The sequence below is a fragment of the Nesoenas mayeri genome, assembly GCF_963082525.1.
Source record: "Nesoenas mayeri genome assembly, chromosome: 1".
NCBI classification, from domain to species: Eukaryota; Metazoa; Chordata; class Aves; order Columbiformes; family Columbidae; genus Nesoenas; species Nesoenas mayeri.
In genome coordinates, this window is record NC_137541.1 from 61,421,116 (window position 1) to 61,439,961 (window position 18,846).

Genomic DNA, 18,846 nt, shown 5'->3' on the forward strand with positions numbered 1-18,846 from the left:
CACCACCCTAGAGAGAGGGACACTTAAGCCAGCAAATGGTGCAGGATAGGTGACTGCAAGTTGGGAATGGGACATAGCACTGGGAATCTTCAAGGACAGATTGTTTGGCAGCTGTGGGGTGGCAGAAGCTAAGGAGTAAAGTAAGAGATCCAGAAGAGGTGGCATGGAGACTTTTCCAGTGACCATAAAAAAGGAAATAATGTGGTAAAGATGAAGGTGTGCTAATATGGCAAGATGAAGTGGAGCATTGGCCTTGAGGCCAAGTGACACAGACTGATGGTCCTTGTGCTGCATAGCACGTGAACATGGATCTGCTCAAGGCCCCCTCACATAACTTCCTGAAGACAGGATTCACAGCGTGTGCTCCAGCATCCTTCATACAGAACCGCCATACAGAACACCAGGACGGTGTTGCAGCCTTTCAGAATGGCATTTTCACAGCATGGACATGAGGGTGCGCTTTGCATCTCCCATAGTGTGATGTGAGGACAGTGGGAGAGTTTTAAGAGTGCAGATTTTTAGGAGGTAGCACTGAAGGACTGTGGGAGAGTGGAGGGAGCCAAACTGAACGTAGTCTTGTTGGGCATGGTATGCCTTGAATGTGAGAGAGACTGAAGTGAGCAGGTTGATAGAGGTTGTTTCTGAGGGCTTTCAGCATAGTGCTGTATGATGACATTCTCTTCAACCAAACTGAAAATGATCCAAACTAAATAAAATTACTGCAGAGCACATGCATAGCTGGTTACAAATCTGCACTTGAGGAGCAGAGTCACAATGGTGTGCTGTGAGAATGATTTGGCTGTTTTGTTTCTAGGATCCTTAATGTTCATTAATTATCTGGTTGATGGCATAAACCCCACACTTACACAATGGGTAGATGACAGCACTGGGATGGGTTGCAGACATTTTGGGGAATAAGGGATTAAAATTCAAAATGACCTTGCTAAATCGAAGGTTTAGTCTGAGATTCAATACAGACAAGAGCAAAATGCTGGGAAGAAGAAATGAGTAGTCTAATAGGACATGAAAGTAACTAAGTGAGCAATGGTGTTTCAGAAAAGGGCCCTGGTGGTATAGCAGGCCGTGAAGAGAGCAGAAGCAACTGATGGTGACATTTAGACAAACTCCTGCATTGTGAAAGAAAGTGAAGGGATAAACAATAAATAAAAGCATACTCTCTGCTTTCCAGCATTGGTGGAAAACTATTTAGAGTATCATTTTCCAAAAAATGCAAGCACTAGGAGAAAGCCCCAGAAGAGTAGTTCTGCTTATTAGGTGGTTTAGAAAATACAGGCAAAGTTTGAGAAAATTGTTTGCTTAATATAGAAAACAAAGGACAAAGGAGGACATGTGATAATAACCTTCCAATATATGAGAAGTTTCCTGCAGAGAGGAAGATGACCGATTGCTGTGAGTGTATACTGACAGTAAGACATCAAGCAGTTGAAGTAATTTGCCACTGAGATGTTTCAGCTGCAGGCCTAGTGTTGGTCAGGATAGTTCAGAACTAGAGTAATTTTCTCATGAGATTTATTAACTATCTGGTGTTGGAGGCTTTCAGGAACATTTTAGATAAGTTTCTGTCTATGATAAGGAGTATGAAGTGCTAAGGTGCTGTGACTGGAATTACTTAAGTAGACATGAGAAAAGGAAAATGTCCACAAGCTGCTATTTTTGTAACTCTTAGAAAAAAATTATTGTTACTATTTTAAGCATCCAGATTCTTGCTGTTAAAAAAAAATAAATTGTAACTGTAAAAATAGGAGTGTAAATTTGAAAGGCTTCATGCCCTTCTGCTGCTTGAATGCCAAAAAGGCTGGAAACCGCTCCTACCTGGACACAAAATAGTTTTCCTCCTTATGACGAGATCCCTGTTCATGGTCCAAGTGGGGAGAACTTGTGGTTGGCCTCATGCTGTGCCCATTGGAGTGGACTCTGGATCATCTTCATCTGGAAGAAGGATTTGTGGGAATTTGTTGGAAAGACTGTGTTTGAGGGCTTAACGCTGTGTGGTGTTTGCCAGCACAGCCAGTAACGCTGTGAAAATACCAGTCAGGTATTTCCAGTCAGTACCATGACAGTACAGGTGGACAATGAGAGCTGACCTGGGGCCTTTTTCTCTCCATCAGGTCATCGAGCTGCGGCGGCCTCTTGACTCCAGGCTTGAGCACGTTGATTTTGAGTCCTTGTTCACATCTCTCAGCGTACGGCATCTGAGCAGAGTCTTCGCCTCCCTGCTTTTGGAAAGGAGAGTGATCTTTATTGCAGACAAGCTCAGGTATCCTCTTACATTTCCTTAAACTGATTGCTGCCATGAAGGGGAGGCTGGGAAAACTGCAGTGACTGATCTCTCTGCTTTCTTTTTTCCTCTCTGCTCTTTTCCAACTTCTTATCTGATGTGAGTAGAGCTTGTACTACCCAGGAGTGAGGAACTCGGGCTATGCAGCATAATTTCACCTTGCAGTTTGCAAAAAGCATGTTGCTTCTCATCCCAAGGAGAACCAAAGTCCCTTTCCTCCAGATTGTTTTAAAGCAGAGAGCTGGTGCTAAGGAAGTGAAACTCCTCCTTTTGCTCCATGATGCTGCAGTGTTCCCCACTAAGCTGTGCTGGAGTTTCCAGGGATCAAGCCTTGGGCAGAGATCACCTTCCCTTCTGGGTTATTCCCTGATGTCACAAAAATCTTAAATCTTCAGCTTGTATTTTAAGATTGGTTCCTAAAGACGTTTTTCTTATGGGGGGTGAAAGTAAAGGATGCAGTGAGGGGAGATGAGACAGAGGACTTCTCTCTTCTATTTCGAATCTGCTCGATATGCTTTTTAAAATTTTTGTTTGTTTGTTCGCTCTCCTAAATTATGGAAACGGGCCCAGGTTTCTTTAAGAACTTGTGCAGCTGGTGGCTGGCAGCTCTCCAGCCCTTGAAGCACTTGAGGATTCAGGGAGGAGAGTTCGCTGAGGCCCGGGAAAGAAAAGCTGCCTGGATGAGTAATGACACTTTGGAGCACGCTCAGGTTTCAGGAGTGTACAATGCCCCTAAGCCGTCTGTTTTCACAACTTCCAGGCAGCAGAATGCAGCTCTGGGACCGAGCACTGGGGCAAAGAATGGGGAGGCCCCTACTAGAGGAAAGTGAAGGGAAAAATTCATCCTGCTGGAATCCGGGGCTCTCTGGGAGCAGAGCTCAGGCAGTCTCATCACAGGAAGAGGAAGGCTGGAGAGAGGGAAGCTGTAGCATCCAGGCTGCTTGCAGTTTTTGGCAGCTGCCTTGGGTCAGAGAGGGGGAGATTTGCTTCTTTATCATCACTGATACATTATGTGCATAGATACTTGGTTTTCTGGATACTTAAGCCACACATTTCATGCAAAGCCTTCAGACTTGCATTGAAAATGAGAGAATTCATCCAAATTCTATATTTCTACTTAGCATATATGATTTATGTGATAATTTATGATGGCAGGCTTTGTTTTCAAAGGTTTTTCTCCTCTGTAGGACAAATTTTACATTTTGAAAAAATCCTTTTAAGGACACAGATGACACTGTAATCTCTACATGAGGGCTGGGTGGTAAGAGTAAATGGTATGATAGGGAACTTTGGGGTTTTTTTAGGCATCAATTTAAAACAAACCTTTATTTACCAGATCTTTTCCTATCACATCTTTATATGACAGCACACCACCATGGGATGTGTTACAGAATATCTCTAATTCAGAGCACTTTGATGGGTTTTCATGGCTTTTTCTTCTCACCTGTATCTTTTGCCAGTATATCCAGGGTCCTTACGAATGACTCCAGCTACCCAGGCCCATAAAGAGAATGGGAGAGAGCTATAGAATCACCGTTTCTGGAATCTCTAAATATACCATATACAGCTTTCTTCTGTGAAAAAAAGAATTGCACATTTTAAGGATCCAGGGCCTGTTAGGTCACAGGGCTCAGATTCAAATATTTACTGTAGATTTGCCAGCTCTCTACAAGACTTTTAATGTTTGATGTTTCTGAGAAGATATTGCACTGAGTAATTTCAGGAGAGTCTTTTTCTTTTCCTGTAACAAAACACGAAATTTCTTTGGCTTATTTTTGTAGAGAAAAAACTTGAAAATTACCTCAAAGGACTGTAAAGGTTTGAAAAACAGAAAACAAAGAAAATAGCCCCCAAAATTAAGTAAACTATTATACTTTAATGCAGTCCAGTGACTTGAGTGCACCGGGTTGGTAAACCTTTGATAAGGTCAACAGTGTCTTCTGTTAGTGGAAATTCCATGTTTTGAAAACTGATGCTATTGTAGATACAGGATCATTCCATCCAAATGATACTTTTTCTGGGACACATTGAACTCAATGAATATTAAGTAGTATTTACTTTAGGGGTGAAAATGCCAATTTCAGAGGAAAAAAAAAAAAGAAACTCTTTTTGGCAATAGCTTAAGAGAAGGAAAAAAAAACCTATGAAAGCAGCTGTTGGAAACTGCTCAGAGGTTAGGAATGCTAGAAATAATCCAGCTGAGATGGATTAACATGGCAAGTGCAGGTGACATGGTGAAAGATGCATAATAAATTACATTAATCATTGAACTTTGCAGTTCTTCATGTGGGCACTATCAATAGCTGTTGGCACATGTGTGTAAAGATGTGTCTGGGTGTGGGTGACAGAGAAAATTGTGTGCAATTTATTTACATCTTTTAATTGCTATTAAATCAGTCTGTGGGAAAAGAAAGCTGAAAGGTCTCTTGCCAAATACTGTGTGAACTGTGAAATGTTTTCAAGCTGAGCCAAAAAATGCATCTAACAAGTGTACAGCAAGTGCAATACTTAGTCTTTTCCATCTTTAGAATGAACATTGAGTGTTTTTCAAAGACTTGTCAATCCAAAGCTTGGCAGCGGAAAAGGAAAGAATTTGGTTTATTAGTTTTTTGTGGGTGTTTTTTTAGTTCCCTCTGTCACTATGGAAACTGGAGTATACATTGCCTCACAACCCAGGAAAATGACTTTGTTAAAACTATGTTGGTCTGTGTAGTCTTTTGTTCACTTCTGCACTGTGAACTTTAGTCCTGGGGCAGCGGAGGCCACGGCACGGGTCAGGCACCGCAACACCAGAAATGCTTTTGTTTCCAAGTGATGCTGCCTGGCACGCAGTCCGGGGCACTGAAGATCAACGTTTTAGAAGGCATCTTCCCAATAAAAGTGGCCTGATTTCACAAGGTACCTAAAACTGGACAGTTTTTGTTGGCCCGAGGGAGAGATATGTTAGATTCAGAGCGCTTTTTAAATCAGGAAAACTTACATGGGCTTAAAATCAAGGCACTTTTTTTGCAGATCTCCTCAAAAGCCTGTTGTGGATCTGAACAACTCAAGCAATTGCCTCTGTCACTGCCAGAAACCACAGCTGTGTCAACAACACAAAGTGGTCATTGTTATCAAAAGCAGATCTGAAAGATTCAGAGTAGACGCTTTAAATGTGGTCACCCCTAGTAAAAGGTAATTAATCATCAGGAAGAAGCCTTTTCCATGTGCTACAAAACAAACTCTGGGATGGTGAATCCCAGCCTCCCAGATTTCTCCTTTTGGTATTGTGGAGAGGGAGAAAAAGAAACCCAGGGATGAAGTTTGGATGTCAGGTGACAGCATTCTTTCTACAGAGCATCTTAACACTCCCACGTAAATGGGAGGTCGTGACAGTCCCCACAGCTGGTGGAACTTGGCATCGTCCTGGTAGGATTTGTAGCAACTCTGCATGAAGTCACAGGGCAAAGTCTGGAAGCTCCTGAGCCTGTTAAATGTTGTAAACCAGATCTGCGATCCATCATAAGTAAATCCAGATGTGATACTGTGTCAGGAATCCAAACGTGTTTGTAAAATGAATCCTACTGTAGCAGAGCTTATAAAAATGAAAAGAAAAAAGAAAAGAACAAACAACAAAACAACATAATCAAACGCTGCCTTAAGTTGCCAAATGCCAGCATTTTTTTCAGCAGTTTGGTTAGTTCAGGGGACAATCGGATTCCTGGCATTAAACTCCAAAAGGCTGATTGATCCACTAGTGGTTTTCAGAAAACATTAAATACCTGAAAACCAAAGAGGGATTCAGCTTTGGGCGCTGTTTTGCGTAGTTGCTTGTCTTTGGAGCAGAAAGCTGGAAACCCTGTCATGAGTCCAAAATTTGGGAGGAAAGCAACCAAACTGAGCAGCCTATATCCTTCCTTAGAAGATGTTGCAAGTTGTCAGGGTGTCTTTTTAGAACAAGTCAAGCTAGTCTTGGAGAAAGTTTTCCCAGGAGAAGAGTTTCTGTGTAGTTGCAGCTGTTGTGTTCAGAATCTTTATTGGCCATCTCTGTTCAAGGTGGCTACCAAGAAGCAGCAGCTTCAGAGGCTGCTGCTTGGTAGGTTTTTGCATAGGATGCTGTGTGATGGGAAGGCCTGGGTTTTGGGCAAACACATGTCACAAATTGCTGCAATATTGTTGTTCTGACCAAGGGAGTGATCAGCCAGAGAAATCTGTGTGTCAGCCTATATCCAAATCAGCGCTTTAGGGACAGATCTGACATAGTTCTTTGTGTACATCAGTACTTTTTAACCTTAATACTAGAGATATCTCATTCACCTTCTGTTGCAAGTTTGTGTGCAGGTAACATCAAACATGCTGCTCAGCCATGATCCCTACAGGAAACTGAATGAACCCATTAAAATGTGTTTTGGATCTTGAAAGTGTGCTTTAAAGACCTGCAGAGTTTTAAGGATTAGCTGCCAAAACCAAAAGCCTTAAAAAGCAGTCTCTGTGTCCCATTTGAACAACTGGCAGTGAACTGAGAGTAGTGCATGGCATTCCCTAGTACGTGCTGCAGTCACACTGGGTACATCCTGGTGGCATCTCCAGGAAAACACAGCACCCTGTGTCAGTGTTACTCCAAAGACAGCAGTTGCCATCATGGCTATGGCACGTACATCCTGGGATATCAGGATTTGAGTAGGGACATTGGCTGTAGCTACCCAAAGTCATTGGCTGCCTGTTTGATGTAAGAGCTGTCAAAGAGCTGATGGATGCTGAAATAAACAGTACTTTGCAAGCACATTAAAAGTTCAGGTTGTGTCAAGGGATGTGCACATCTTGCTGAAAGAGGCATCCAGCTTGAGGAGTGCCCACAATATCAATGGCCATATTCGCCTTCTACACAGCGGGTTACGTGCTGTATTATGACTGTGGTGTGGTTCAGGCAGTCTGGCCCATCGCTGCTGGCTGAAGAGCACACCGTCACACAGAGAGCATAAAAGGAATTTATCACACTGGATTCTTTTGCAAGGCTCCGTAGCTGTGCTGTGGATCAACAGTTCCGTAGTGCTTGCTGCAGTGCTGCACGCAAGACAAGGAGCGAGCTCAGGCCTGCGTCGTTCCAAATGACTGAGATCCTCTTGGTCTCCTGGCAAGCTGCAGCTCCCTGAGACTATCTGCAGAGCAAGTCTGACTGGATCACATGTGGAAGAGACACCTCAGTGTTACCTCCTCTGTGTCCATCTCTGAACTGCTCTGCCTTCCAAGAAGGCTCACAGACCTCAACCCTATTAGTATTGTTCCCTGCAAACGTCTTCCACGGTGAGAAATGTGGCAGAGCACAGATCAGTAGGACTGATCCTGGAGGTGATGAGGCATTCACAGATGGAAGAGTGGAGGGGGAAGCTATCTTTTTTCACTTCCCACTGTGTGGTATATACAATTTCAGGCTTACACAGCTCTGTCTGCATCTTCCACTAACTGGACCTCAGCCATCTTTCCTCCCACTTAATCTCTCACGTACCGTGTGTACGCACTGGGACTTGAGAGCAGGGTTGAGGGAAGAACAAACCACCATAAATATAGTAGGAGACAGCATGCTGTAATATCTCACCATGCAATAAATAACCACGTACTTCAGCTGCTCGCTGTTCCTCTGTGGAGCTACCTGGGATCACGGAGATCCTTTCCCTTGGTTTTCAAGTGCTCTCTATTAAGGCAGTTCCCACCTTTAGGCAGGGCAGTTGGATGTGCCTTCAAGATCAGGGATTTGTGACAAAGGTGAAATTTCTAACACTTCCACCTTCAACATCTATTTAAAGAAGACAAAGTCCAGTGTTGGTAGTCTAAGAGCAAGGCCACAGTGCTGTGCAGGAGTGATGAAAGGAGGAGATTTTTCAGCTTTCACTGGGGTTGTTAACAGGCAGAAATTGAGGAGTGGAAAATACACTCTGCAGTAATGGAGGGGAAGAGGTGCCCCAGCTTTTGCATCTGCTAACATGGCCTGAAGTGTATGGGTGTACAAGTTTTTAAAGGATCTCATTAATTTGGAGTGCACTTCTAAGACGGCACATTCATTTTTGTTGCAGTTCTGTTCAAGAATAGCTTGTATGAAAGATACAAGAGAAATAATCTACTCTGATATTGTTCCCACATTTTTTTCTGGATGGACTTCTTTTGTCTGTTTAATTTGTTGTTTTGTTGTGGGTTTTGTTTGTTTGTTTGTGGTTTTTGTTTGTTTTGTTGTTTTGGTTTTTGGGATGGGGTTTTTGGTTTGTTTGTTTGCTTGTTTTTTTGTAAATGTTTTTGTTTCTTACTGACTCTGTGTTTTCTCGTTATTTTCATTTTGTTTCTCTCAGATTCATAATCTGCTTTGCATGTGTAGTAGATCCAGCAAGGCACAGGCTTAGCTTGAAAACAGCAACCTTGGGGCAGCCAGCAGGAATGAATACAGAGAAAGGAGGGGAATACTCTAAGACCTTCCTAAACAAGGACGTGGAGCTGAGGGCTTAAAGCTACCAGTCTGTGACATGGCTTTTGATGGGTCCTCGCTCTGTTTCTAAGACAAGCCTCAGGGAGAGGAAAATGTCCCCCTCTTGTGAAGAGACTTTCTCAGCACTCATGTCCCAGGCATTCCTCCCAAGCGCCCGTTCCCTACCTGTTGCAGTCCTAGATAAAATTCTCATGTTTACCAGATTCCAGCCCCTCCTCTGGCGTTTACTTGTCTTCAAAAAGCGTCATGTGTTTAACAGTGTTTACTGCCTGATTTCTCCATACAGCCGCACTCATGTCCCGGCAACCATAACTCTGTTCTGCTAAACTGAACTCACCTGCTGAAAGCCCAGTCACACCACACTGCTTGGCATGCGTTAGCGTTATGGCACAGGGATTCAAATCCACCAAACGTAGCTGGAGTCAGGGAAAGGGAAAGCAGGCTTCAGTTTTCCAAGAGAGCTCGGGTCCACACCCACCAAACCCCTTCCCTCTCAAGTTAGCAATAAACCGCTTGATCCGGGTTGCTGAGTGTAAATTCCCCCATGGAGTTTAACAGGAGCCAGCTGCGCACCCTTCCTTAGCCACATGAATCCTCCTGGCCGCACCAGCCTCTCTCCCCTCCTCCAGCCCTGCGAGGTGTAGATGCTGGAAAAACAAACTGGCGTTACATACAGAGTTTATAGTGGCGAGCCTTCCCCCTCTCTTGATGCACACAAATGCTTCCGGACCCAGAATGGATGAGTAACTGGTGCCCTGCGGTGAGCTCTGCTGTGCCTGGCTGCAGACCCTGCCTGCCTCTTGCCAGAGAGCTGGTGGGGTTTCTGCACAGATCCTCTTGGCAGTTGCCAGCAAAGGCGCTTGCAGCTGAGCTGCTGCTGGCATTTGAAGGGGGAAGAAGGCAGGCTGCGGTCTCGTGCATCCCACAGAGGCTGGCCATGTGCTCTCTTCCTGGGATTTCACTCTCCTGTGTCTCTGGGTAGCCTTGGTAGGCTCCACGGGCTACAACGTGCCACTGGCTGGAAACCACTGCCTTCCCCTTCCTCTGTAATCTGGCCTGGCTGCTAGGAGCTATCATTATGATTCGGACCAATACAAAGATGTGACATATTGGCATGCAGTTATTCCTGCTAAGGGTTGTCCAAAGGCAAAGCATGTATGCTGAACAGGTAGTAAGCCAAGGGGCAGGGGTGGATCATGGCTGGATGGACCTGCAGGAACACCTGGCGACCTTGTGGCTGCAGGTGTGCTCAGGGCTTTGCCAGGGGATCTCCAAGTAGGCCATCCAGCTGTGCTGATGAGGCCAAGAGTATGGTCAGCAGGTAAGTCGGCCACAGTGCAGCGCAACAGATAACCGCTGTGGTGCTGGAGCTGTCTTCTGTGTCCCACAGCTGTGGGCTGTCTGTCCTGGACACTGTAGCCCCTGTGCATTTAGACCAGGGGCTTTCCCATGGGAACAGCCACACAGGCATGCTATGGGAGAATAATCTCATTTCTCTAATGAAAAGCAGCGGCATGGAAGACTCACATCTGTCTGGTATTTCCCATAAGGGCACTAGAGGAGCAGATGCTGGGTTCAGTGGAACCCATCTCATATCACATGTGCATGGGCTAGGATCATCTTTCATAACCTGGGCTCCTACCTCAAGTCATTGCTCCTGAACCTGAAAAATGGGGTCAGAAAACTGGGAAAGCTCCTAGTAATTACAGAGGTCAATCAGGGAACAATTGGAAGAGTCCTGATTTCTAGCAAGTGCCTGACTGACCAGCTGTTGCCCTTGGTTGTGTTTCATCTTCCAGCACTCTCTCCAAGTGTTGCCATGCCACGGTGGCCCTTCTGTACCCCTTCACCTGGCAGCACACCTACATCCCCGTGTTGCCGCCTTCCATGATTGACATCGTGTGCTCACCCACCCCTTTCCTCATCGGCCTGCTCTCCAGCTCCCTGCCCCGCCTGAAGGAGCTCCCCGTGGAGGAGGTGAGCTGTGCACCTGTGTCGTGGCCTTGCTCTCCATTCCTTAGAATCAGAGAATAGTTTGGGTTGGAAGGGACCTTCAAAGGTCATCTAGTTCAAACCCCTGCCATATGCAAGGACATCTTCAACTAGATCAGGTTGCTCAGAGCCCCGTCCAGCCTGGTCTTGAATGTCTCCAGGGATGGGGCATCTACCACCTCTCTGGGCAACCTGGGCCAGGGTTTCACCACCCTCATTGTAAAACATGTCTTCCTCATGTCCAGCCTGAATCTCCCCTCCTTTAGTTTAAAACCATTACCCCTTGTCCCATCCCAACAGGCCCTGCTAAATAGTCTGCCCCCGTCTTTCTTATAGGTCCCTTTTAAGCATTGAAAGGCCACAATAAGGTCTCCCTGGAGCCTTCTCTTCTCCAGGCTGAACAACCCCAACTCTCTCAGCCTGTCCTCACAGCAGAGCTGTTCCAGCCCTCTGATCATTTCTGTGGCTCCTCTGGCCCCTCTCCAACAGGTCCATGTCTTTCCTGTGCTGAGGGCTCCAGAGCTGGACACAGGACTCCAGGTGGGGTCTCACCAGAGCGGAGCAGAGGGGCAGAATCACCTCCCTGACTTCCTGGCCACGTTGCTTTTGATGCAGACCAAGATAGGATTGGCTTTCTGGGCTGCAAGCCCTTCCAGTGGGCTCAGTTGTCTTCTGTCCCAGAAAGGCTGTTCTGGAGAGTCTGCCTTGGCAGCTGGCAGTGTGAAGGTGCCGAGCTGTTGTTCTCTGGCTCCTGTGAGCATGGGGTGAGGGAGGAGACCGACACACCTGCGGAGGCAGAGGTCTGTGCTCTGCCTTGTCTGCAGTTCAGGAAGGCTGAGGGGCTGTGGTCTCCCTCCATGGGGCTGCTGCAGGTAGGAGATGGTGTTATTAAAGTTTCTGTTGGTTTCTGCATAGTGTTGTCTAGGGGCTAGGCACAAAATCTGCCAGGCTTGAAGTATGATTACTGCAAATTGGCCAGGATATCTGCCCCTCTAATTAATACAGCTGCCCAACTAAAGGAACAAATAATTAAGAACCAGATTCATGGTGCGCGAGGGTAAATGCGAGAAGGATGAACATGGTCAGGGAAGCATTTTTTTCCCTGCCTACCTGCAGTGCACAGGGAGAAAGGATGGAACTCTGACCCCAACATGGTGGTGGGGAGCGGTAGACTGGGCTCAGAGCACAGCCTCCTGCTGTCCCGGCTGTTCTGTGGCTTGTGGCAATGTCATTAGGAAGCTGTTACAAGGGGTCTGCTCTTGGCTCATGCCTGGCGCCTCCTCCAGCTGTGGTAGGTAGGAGGAGTGGGGCCAGGGCCAAAGCATTTCTTCCAGAGCAGTTACAGACTAAGATAAACTCCGATGATGGAAATAATGACTTCCCCTTTTTATTCTTGTTCTTCCATTCTTAGGTCCTCGTCGTTGACCTTGTAAATAACCGTTTTCTGAGACAGGTGAGCAGAGCTGTTTCGTATCCTTCATTTTCCATCCCATTCTTCCACCACACCTTACCTCCATCTGTGTTTGCTGACCTGCCTGCCTGGCTGAATCACTTACTGCTCACACAAACTGAGGTAGGAAGGATTTGTGGCTGGCAGCATTATAGGGGTTGCTGTGTACGTACGTAATATCAGGGTCCCACACTGCAGCTGTTGAGGACTGGATCATTGTGCATTATCTCTCTCTCTCTGCTTTTTTTTGTTTTAAAGAGGGGAAGAGCTGTCATTGGGCACTGTGGGTCCTTAAATGGCATCCTGTGAGGCTGAGGGCAGAGCTGGAAAGCCTCAGCTCAGGGCTGTCTGCTGGGGAGAAGCACGGGCTCTTCCAACCTGTGTCTGTCAGCCCATTTCCTGTCACATACCCAGCCCTGAGTTGCAGAAGGGAGCCTTGATGATTTCATCAAATCCTCTCTGTTCAAGGAGCTTGTCGTTACTCACCCTGGTCCTTGTACTGGATGGATCACAAGTGGGAAGCCAGTATGCGGGAGCCTGTAGGTTACTCTGCAGACAAGATTGCCGGCTGATTCTTGTTTCCCTTTGTTGTGGAAAGGAAGAGCAGGATATTGAAGGGAGGAAGATAGATGAGCGAGCACACTCCTGGCCCAGGAAGGGGGTTTTGCCCCAGAGTTCTTTGGCAGATTGCTGAGCAGTGCTGCTGCCGTGCCTCAGGTTCCAGGGAAAAGATGGGATGAGGGCACCTCCTGCTGCTGGCAGTAGCGTGGGGGTGAAGGCCACTCCTGCAGCGCAGTGCTCGCTTCACCTCGCACCTCTTTTGGGAGGTTTAAGCTGAATCACGCTGTCTGAGCCAGGGCTGGTAGGAGCTCGCACGCAGTCACCGGCAGTTCCTTGGTCTATGGGAAGTTGTTACACGTCTATGATGTGACCGGTGCCTCAGCAGAGCTGAGCAGGGGGTTGTGCTCAGCTGGCTGCAGGCCAGCATCATTTAGATACATCCCCGTTGTGGTGGTGCAGGTGCTCGCAGGCAGGTGCTGAGGCCACAGGTGAGCACTGCCCAGTAGCCTCTCAGATCAGACACCTGAAATTGTTGCAGAATACGAGAATGTTTGGATAAGACACCCACTTTTCCTTTTCTTTTGTGCTTCTTGGTAATCCTGCACTGGAAGGTGTTGGGAACATGCCCAGTGTATCAGAGTTCTCCCTCTTCTCTCCTCATGGTTCATTTTTAGTGCTCCCCCTGCCGTGATGGGGATGGGATAGGAGCTGGTGAGGAGAAGGGCAGAGGCTGGCTTGTGTCCCCACCCCAGGCCCTGAGGAGGTGGTTCTGTTTTGCAGATGGAAGATGAGGACTCCATCCTGCCCCGCAAGCTGCAGGCTGCCCTAGAGCACATTTTGGAGCAGAGGAATGAGCTGGCAAGCGACAAGGAGGAGGGCTATGTCAATGGCAAACAGGGTAAAGCACAATGACTTTCAACTTAAACCCATGTCTCTTTCTGCTCTTTTTTCTCTTGTTGCTTCTTAGGGGAGAACTAGGCTTGTATTGAATTTAACACCACAGAAATTGGAGGTAGGTTATGATTTTGGTTGAATCTTCATTAAATATTCCATTGCACTGGGTCAGTTGTCTTTGTGTGACGAGAAACAGTACTTATCCCCTCCCGGCTCTGTCTGTCCTTCCCTTATAGTGCCAGGGAACACCTGTACTCTTTTCAGACAATGGTCCCACAGGCCTCCCTCTGCTGCTGACCGTGCAAGTGATGCAGTCTCCTCTGAGGGACGGTCCCCCTGCAGAGCTGCAGTCTAGGAGGCAGCTGTGTGGCTCACGGGCACCTGGGCTGGGACAGCTCTTTGAGGGACAATATGGGCATGTCCTTGTTGCAGGGGAGTCAAGAAAAAGCTTGATGGCTTTAAAAGTAGTAGCAGCCCAGTCTTCTTCCCTGGCAAGCACTTCCTAGGATGCTGAATCTCTTGAGCAGCTTTTTCTGTTCAGGCTGGATCTGAAAAAAAGCCAGGGAGTTTGTACCCAGGGCTTTTCCTAGTACATCCTTACAGCACTGTCCTCACCGCTGCCTCTTTTTTTCTCCTTAGAGACCAGCCCTTTGAATGAGGTGGTGTCTGAGGCCTTTGTCCGTTTCTTTGTGGAGATTGTGGGCCACTACTCCCTCTTCTTGACCCCCACCGAGCGAGAGGAGCGGATCCTGCAGCGTGAGGCTTTCCGCAAGTCTGTCTCCTCCAAGAGCCTCCGACGCTTCCTGGAGGTCTTCATGGAGACACAGATGTTCGGGGGCTTCATTCAGGAGCGGGAGCTGCGGAAGCAGGGGGTCAGAGGTGAGGGGCTCTGCCTGGGTTCTGCAGTTGTGGAAGCTCTGCTGTTGCTCCTGTGAGAGCCAGGAGATGCTCACCAGCCACCAGCTCCATCCCCAGCACCATGGCTGGAGGCTGCAGTGTCTGTGCAGGGATGCCAGGATGGAGGTGGTAAGGCAGTGCTAGCGCAGGCTGATGGTTTTTCTGACAACCGTGTGTGGCCTTCAAAAAGTCACTTGCAGATTTTTTTGTCTCTTTTTCCTTATCTCACGCAGAGGGGCCTATTGCCTCACAGGAACATGGTGAGACATATTGTGTATGATCTGATAGCTTCTCATTGAGGCTGGGGTTACAGGCACGCTTCACTGCTGAAGTAAGGGACATAAGCAGTGTCCTCCATGTGTGTGCCTCTTTGTTCCTTGCTGAATTCCCATGTTCCTGTTATCCCACAATCCCGAGGGCACTACTGGTACCTGAAATTTTTCATCCTCAATGCTGCTCGGTGCTGCCTTAGCAGTTTCTAACTGATGAGCAGTGGACATTTGAATAGGTGGCTTAGTAAAAGAGGTTTTGCAGCCTGGTAAATCCCACTATAATCTCACTTTCTGGACTCAGCTGTGTTTGTAACAGAAGAAGGGAGGTTTTGTCTCTCCCTGCGTGAGGTACAAAAGCTCAGTCAGCCTGCAGTGGGGAGAGAGGAGGAGGAGCCAAGCTCCTGTCCCAAATCCATGTTCAGCTGGTGGAGGAGGTGGGGTGAGTTGTTCCCTTTTGTGTGCGATAGTTTATTAGTAAGCTGGGACATTGTGCTTTCAGATGAGCGTTCTTTTATTTATAGGGAAGCAAAATAGGTGTTGTTGACTTCTTTCTTTCTACAGGTCTGTTTGAGGTACGGGCTCAAGAGTACCTGGAAACACTTCCCAGTGGGGAGCAGAGTGGCGTCAATAGGTTCCTGAAAGGCCTAGGTAAGGAACTAGCAAAACTCTTGGCTTCTCAGGAGGTTTGGGCTTCTTGTTGCCTTCAGGTTTGGCAACAGAGAAGTTACTGAAGGGTGGCTGGACCCTGCTAGTGGCTGTGGTGGCTTCTTGCAGAGCAGTGCTCTGAGCCTCAAGTGATCAGTGCCTGGCCATGTGTCCCTGGTCTGGCACACTGCTGGCTCTGCCCCTGATCTGCCACTTGTCTGAAAGACGGTGGGGAACCAGAGTTTGGGCCATGAGCTGTGTCTGTGTCTTCCAATGGGAGCAGGTGCATATGTGAGGAGGCAATGGAGCAACCAGTGACTCGGGGGGCAGTGGAGGCAGTTCCTGCTGGGAGGGGTTACACAGTCTCTGTGCCTTCATGTTTGCCCTTAGGGATCAGCAGTGGGAATTTCCCAGGGGTATCGTAAGGTTGAATTCCTTTTCCACTGTAAGTGGAGCTAGAGGGGAGCTCCAGGCTGAGGTCAGAAGTCCTTGACAAGTCATTGGACATCACGGCTACGAGAGTTTGATCTTCTGCTTGAATCACATGCCTGGTCCTCTTGTCTTGTGTTGGCCATTTAAGAACAGCTGTGTCTGTGGGGCTGGTACACTCTGGCCAAGAGAGCTACTGTTAGTAATGCATTCACCTTCCAGGACTGCTGGGCAAATGGGCTCTGGAGGGTGTGCCCGGGGCTCTGCAGGGTCCCAGTCTGCAGCGCTGCTCCCAGGGGGTCAATTCTCTGCATAGCGGTGAGGAATGACGCTTGTTTGCCTGTCACTGCGGGGAGTCCATTTTCCTTTCTCTGTCTCTCCAGGTAGCAAAATGAAATTCCTCCATAAAAAGTAAGAGTGAAGCACATCCTCGTTCCACAAAAGAGAATGTCTTTACCATTTAACAGCAATAAATCAGACTATCATCAACCGTTCCCATTCAGCCTGCTTCCAGGAGCCAACAGCCTTGGGCAAGCTGACCACAGCCAGGACGTGCTTGCACAGACGTGTGGTGCCGCAGGAGGATTTGATGGCTGTGAGGCTGCCGGGACAGGTTTCTGGATATCTACAGTACCATGCACTGGACCAAGCACTCTCTGAACTCTGCACTAGCACGTTGCAGGCATCCCAGTGGATCTCTTAGCTAGTCAATTCTTTGTTTTGTTGTATTTTTCTATTTATATTGGGGTTAGAACAATTATTAACCGATGACTCTTGCCCAGCCTCCTCTCTGCCTGGTGCTGCAGGAGGCCAAAGCGGGACTCCCATGGGACTGAGCAGGCAAAGCTCAGGCACAGAGGAGGGGAGGAACAGAGATGTACGGAAGCAGATCTCTGCAAAGCGAGGATGCTGAGGACTGCAGGGATGGCATGGACTGACCAGGAGGAGCTTCCAAGCAAGGGAGAAGGGTGAGGGGGAACCACTAAACCTACTGAGGGCTTGATGGGCCAGCCAGCAACCCAGGTGGCTGTGCCAGGGGGTCTTGGCATGATGAGAGGCCTTTCCTTACGCAGTGTAATTAAAAGCCAGTGGTGTAAAAGGCATGTGGATCCTTGGTGTTTTGGGGAGGGGAGAGACCTGTGTCTGCCCACCAGCCTGCCTGTTGCCGACCATGAGCTGGAGAGGACATCTAGCAGCCGAGTCCTCAGTCTGGCCAAGCCCTCAGCTTCCCATGAGCCTCTCAGCCCAGGTGGCCTCATTCCCTTGCCCGGCTGCTTGCAGGGGGAGCCCAAAGCAGAGCTCACCAGGGTCAGACGGGCTCTCCTTTCCCATCTGGGGTGTTGCTGCTGAGGAGTGTGGTAGGAAGAAAGCAAGGGTAGAGTACCTGCTGCTGCCTTCTGTGCTCCTGGCTGGGGAGGAGGTAGGACCTGCCATTGACCCCCTCCTGCTTGCCTCTCTGCTGTTTTGGTGAGGGGGTGTCAGGGGAGGCCTGTGGAGGCTGAGGGTGGGTGTGAGGGCTCTTTTCCAGCTGGTGCAAAAGCCATTTCCCTTGCACTGATTCTGAGGGCTCAGTCAAGAGCAGCTGGAGCACCCCTGGGGAGGAAGCCAGAGGGCAGCTTTGCTACAGTCCAAAGGGAAACCTCCAGCTGTCAGGGGCTGCAGGGTGAGAGCTGCCTGTGAGTACCTTTGCTGTGGGCAGCTGTGCTACACAGGGCTGCCAGAGGTTTTGAAAATGGTCCAGGTGCCCCTGTGGGCTTTCCCAGGCAAAAGGGCCTTGTTTACCAGCAGTGGGGCTCAGAAGAGCTCAGCTCCACTCAGCAACAGAGAGTGGGTCCAGCGCTGCTCCATGAATCTTTCGAAGCCTGTGTTTGCTGCATTGGCAGCCTCTTCCCTTGCTGGGTTTAAGGGCAGAAGAAACAGGTTGTGATGGGCGGTAGCAGGAGCAGGCAGCTGGGTGGGTGGAGAGGTGGAGAGGTCACTACTTGGAGAGACGGTGCTTTGCTAGTTCCCAGGGTAATGGGGCTTGTTATGTCTGTGACATGTGTCACTATCTGGGGACCAGATAAGCTGGGCAGCCTGCCCCAGGTGGCCCTGCTTGAACAGAGCAGGTTGGCCCAGATGACCTCCAGAGGTCCCTTCCCTCTGGGATTCTGTGGTGAGCACCATAAACGCCAGACAGCCAAAGTGTCAGGTCAGGCAGGGGCCAGGAAGGCAGCACCTGCAGCTCTGTGCTCTCCAAATCACTTGTGGGGACAGCTGAAGCAGTGATGGTGGGGGCTGGAGAGCATTTATCCCCCCACTCTGGGTTGGGATCCCACAGGGGTGGCCAGGAGAGAGGTGTTGGGAGCTGCACCTCACATGTGCAGAGTGAAAATCAGTGCTACTTGAAGTCTAGTGTGTCCCAGGAGGTGGTGGTGGCCCACCAAAGGAGACTGCAGTGGAGATCGAGGTGACTCAAATGCTGCGGTTTGGTTCTCTTTTTAAAAGGTGTTTTTATTGGTAGCAAAGCGGGGGGTTGCAAAGCTGGGAGGCACCCACACATGCAAAGGCAGCCAGGATGCCTGCAGAGCTTTGTGGGGTGCTGAGTAAAGCTCATTGTGGCTCAGCTCAGGCCTCCAGAAGCAGATGTCCTACGTGGTCCCCCATCACCAAGCCTGTGCACAGTGGCTTGGCATTCCCCTTCCCAAGTGACATTTTCAACAGCGTGGGATTTCACCTTTCTCGTGGGAGCTGTGGTAAGGAGCTGGGTGGGTTTCCCAGCATGCCTGATGCTCACGGGCTCCTTAGCTCAGCTTGGACTCATGGGTGAGTGTGCCAAGATACTAGCAGCTTTTCCTGCACCATCTTAATAGTTCAAATTAAAACGGGTTGTAAATAGCCCCATTTGTCTCATTTGGGGCTCCAAGTGAGCTCTGCCAGCACAGGGCTCTGTGGCCGCTCACTGCTTGTGTTG

At 48.5% G+C, this 18,846-nt stretch overlaps 1 protein-coding gene across 1 annotated transcript in view; it reads left to right on the forward strand.

Moving 5' to 3' along the window:
• DENND2A (DENN domain containing 2A) overlaps positions 1-16,308 on the forward strand; it is a gene marked incomplete at its 3' end in the record, with an annotated part of 64,861 nt that extends 48,553 nt beyond the window's left edge. The window contains exons 14-20 of the mRNA XM_080349778.1: positions 2,130-2,278; positions 10,553-10,730; positions 12,157-12,198; positions 13,537-13,654; positions 14,290-14,529; positions 15,381-15,467; positions 16,277-16,308. Coding sequence (XP_080205904.1) covers positions 2,130-2,278; positions 10,553-10,730; positions 12,157-12,198; positions 13,537-13,654; positions 14,290-14,529; positions 15,381-15,467; positions 16,277-16,308 — 846 coding nt within the window. The remainder of the gene's footprint in view (positions 1-2,129; positions 2,279-10,552; positions 10,731-12,156; positions 12,199-13,536; positions 13,655-14,289; positions 14,530-15,380; positions 15,468-16,276) is intronic.
• Positions 16,309-18,846: the final 2,538 nt, after the last annotated feature.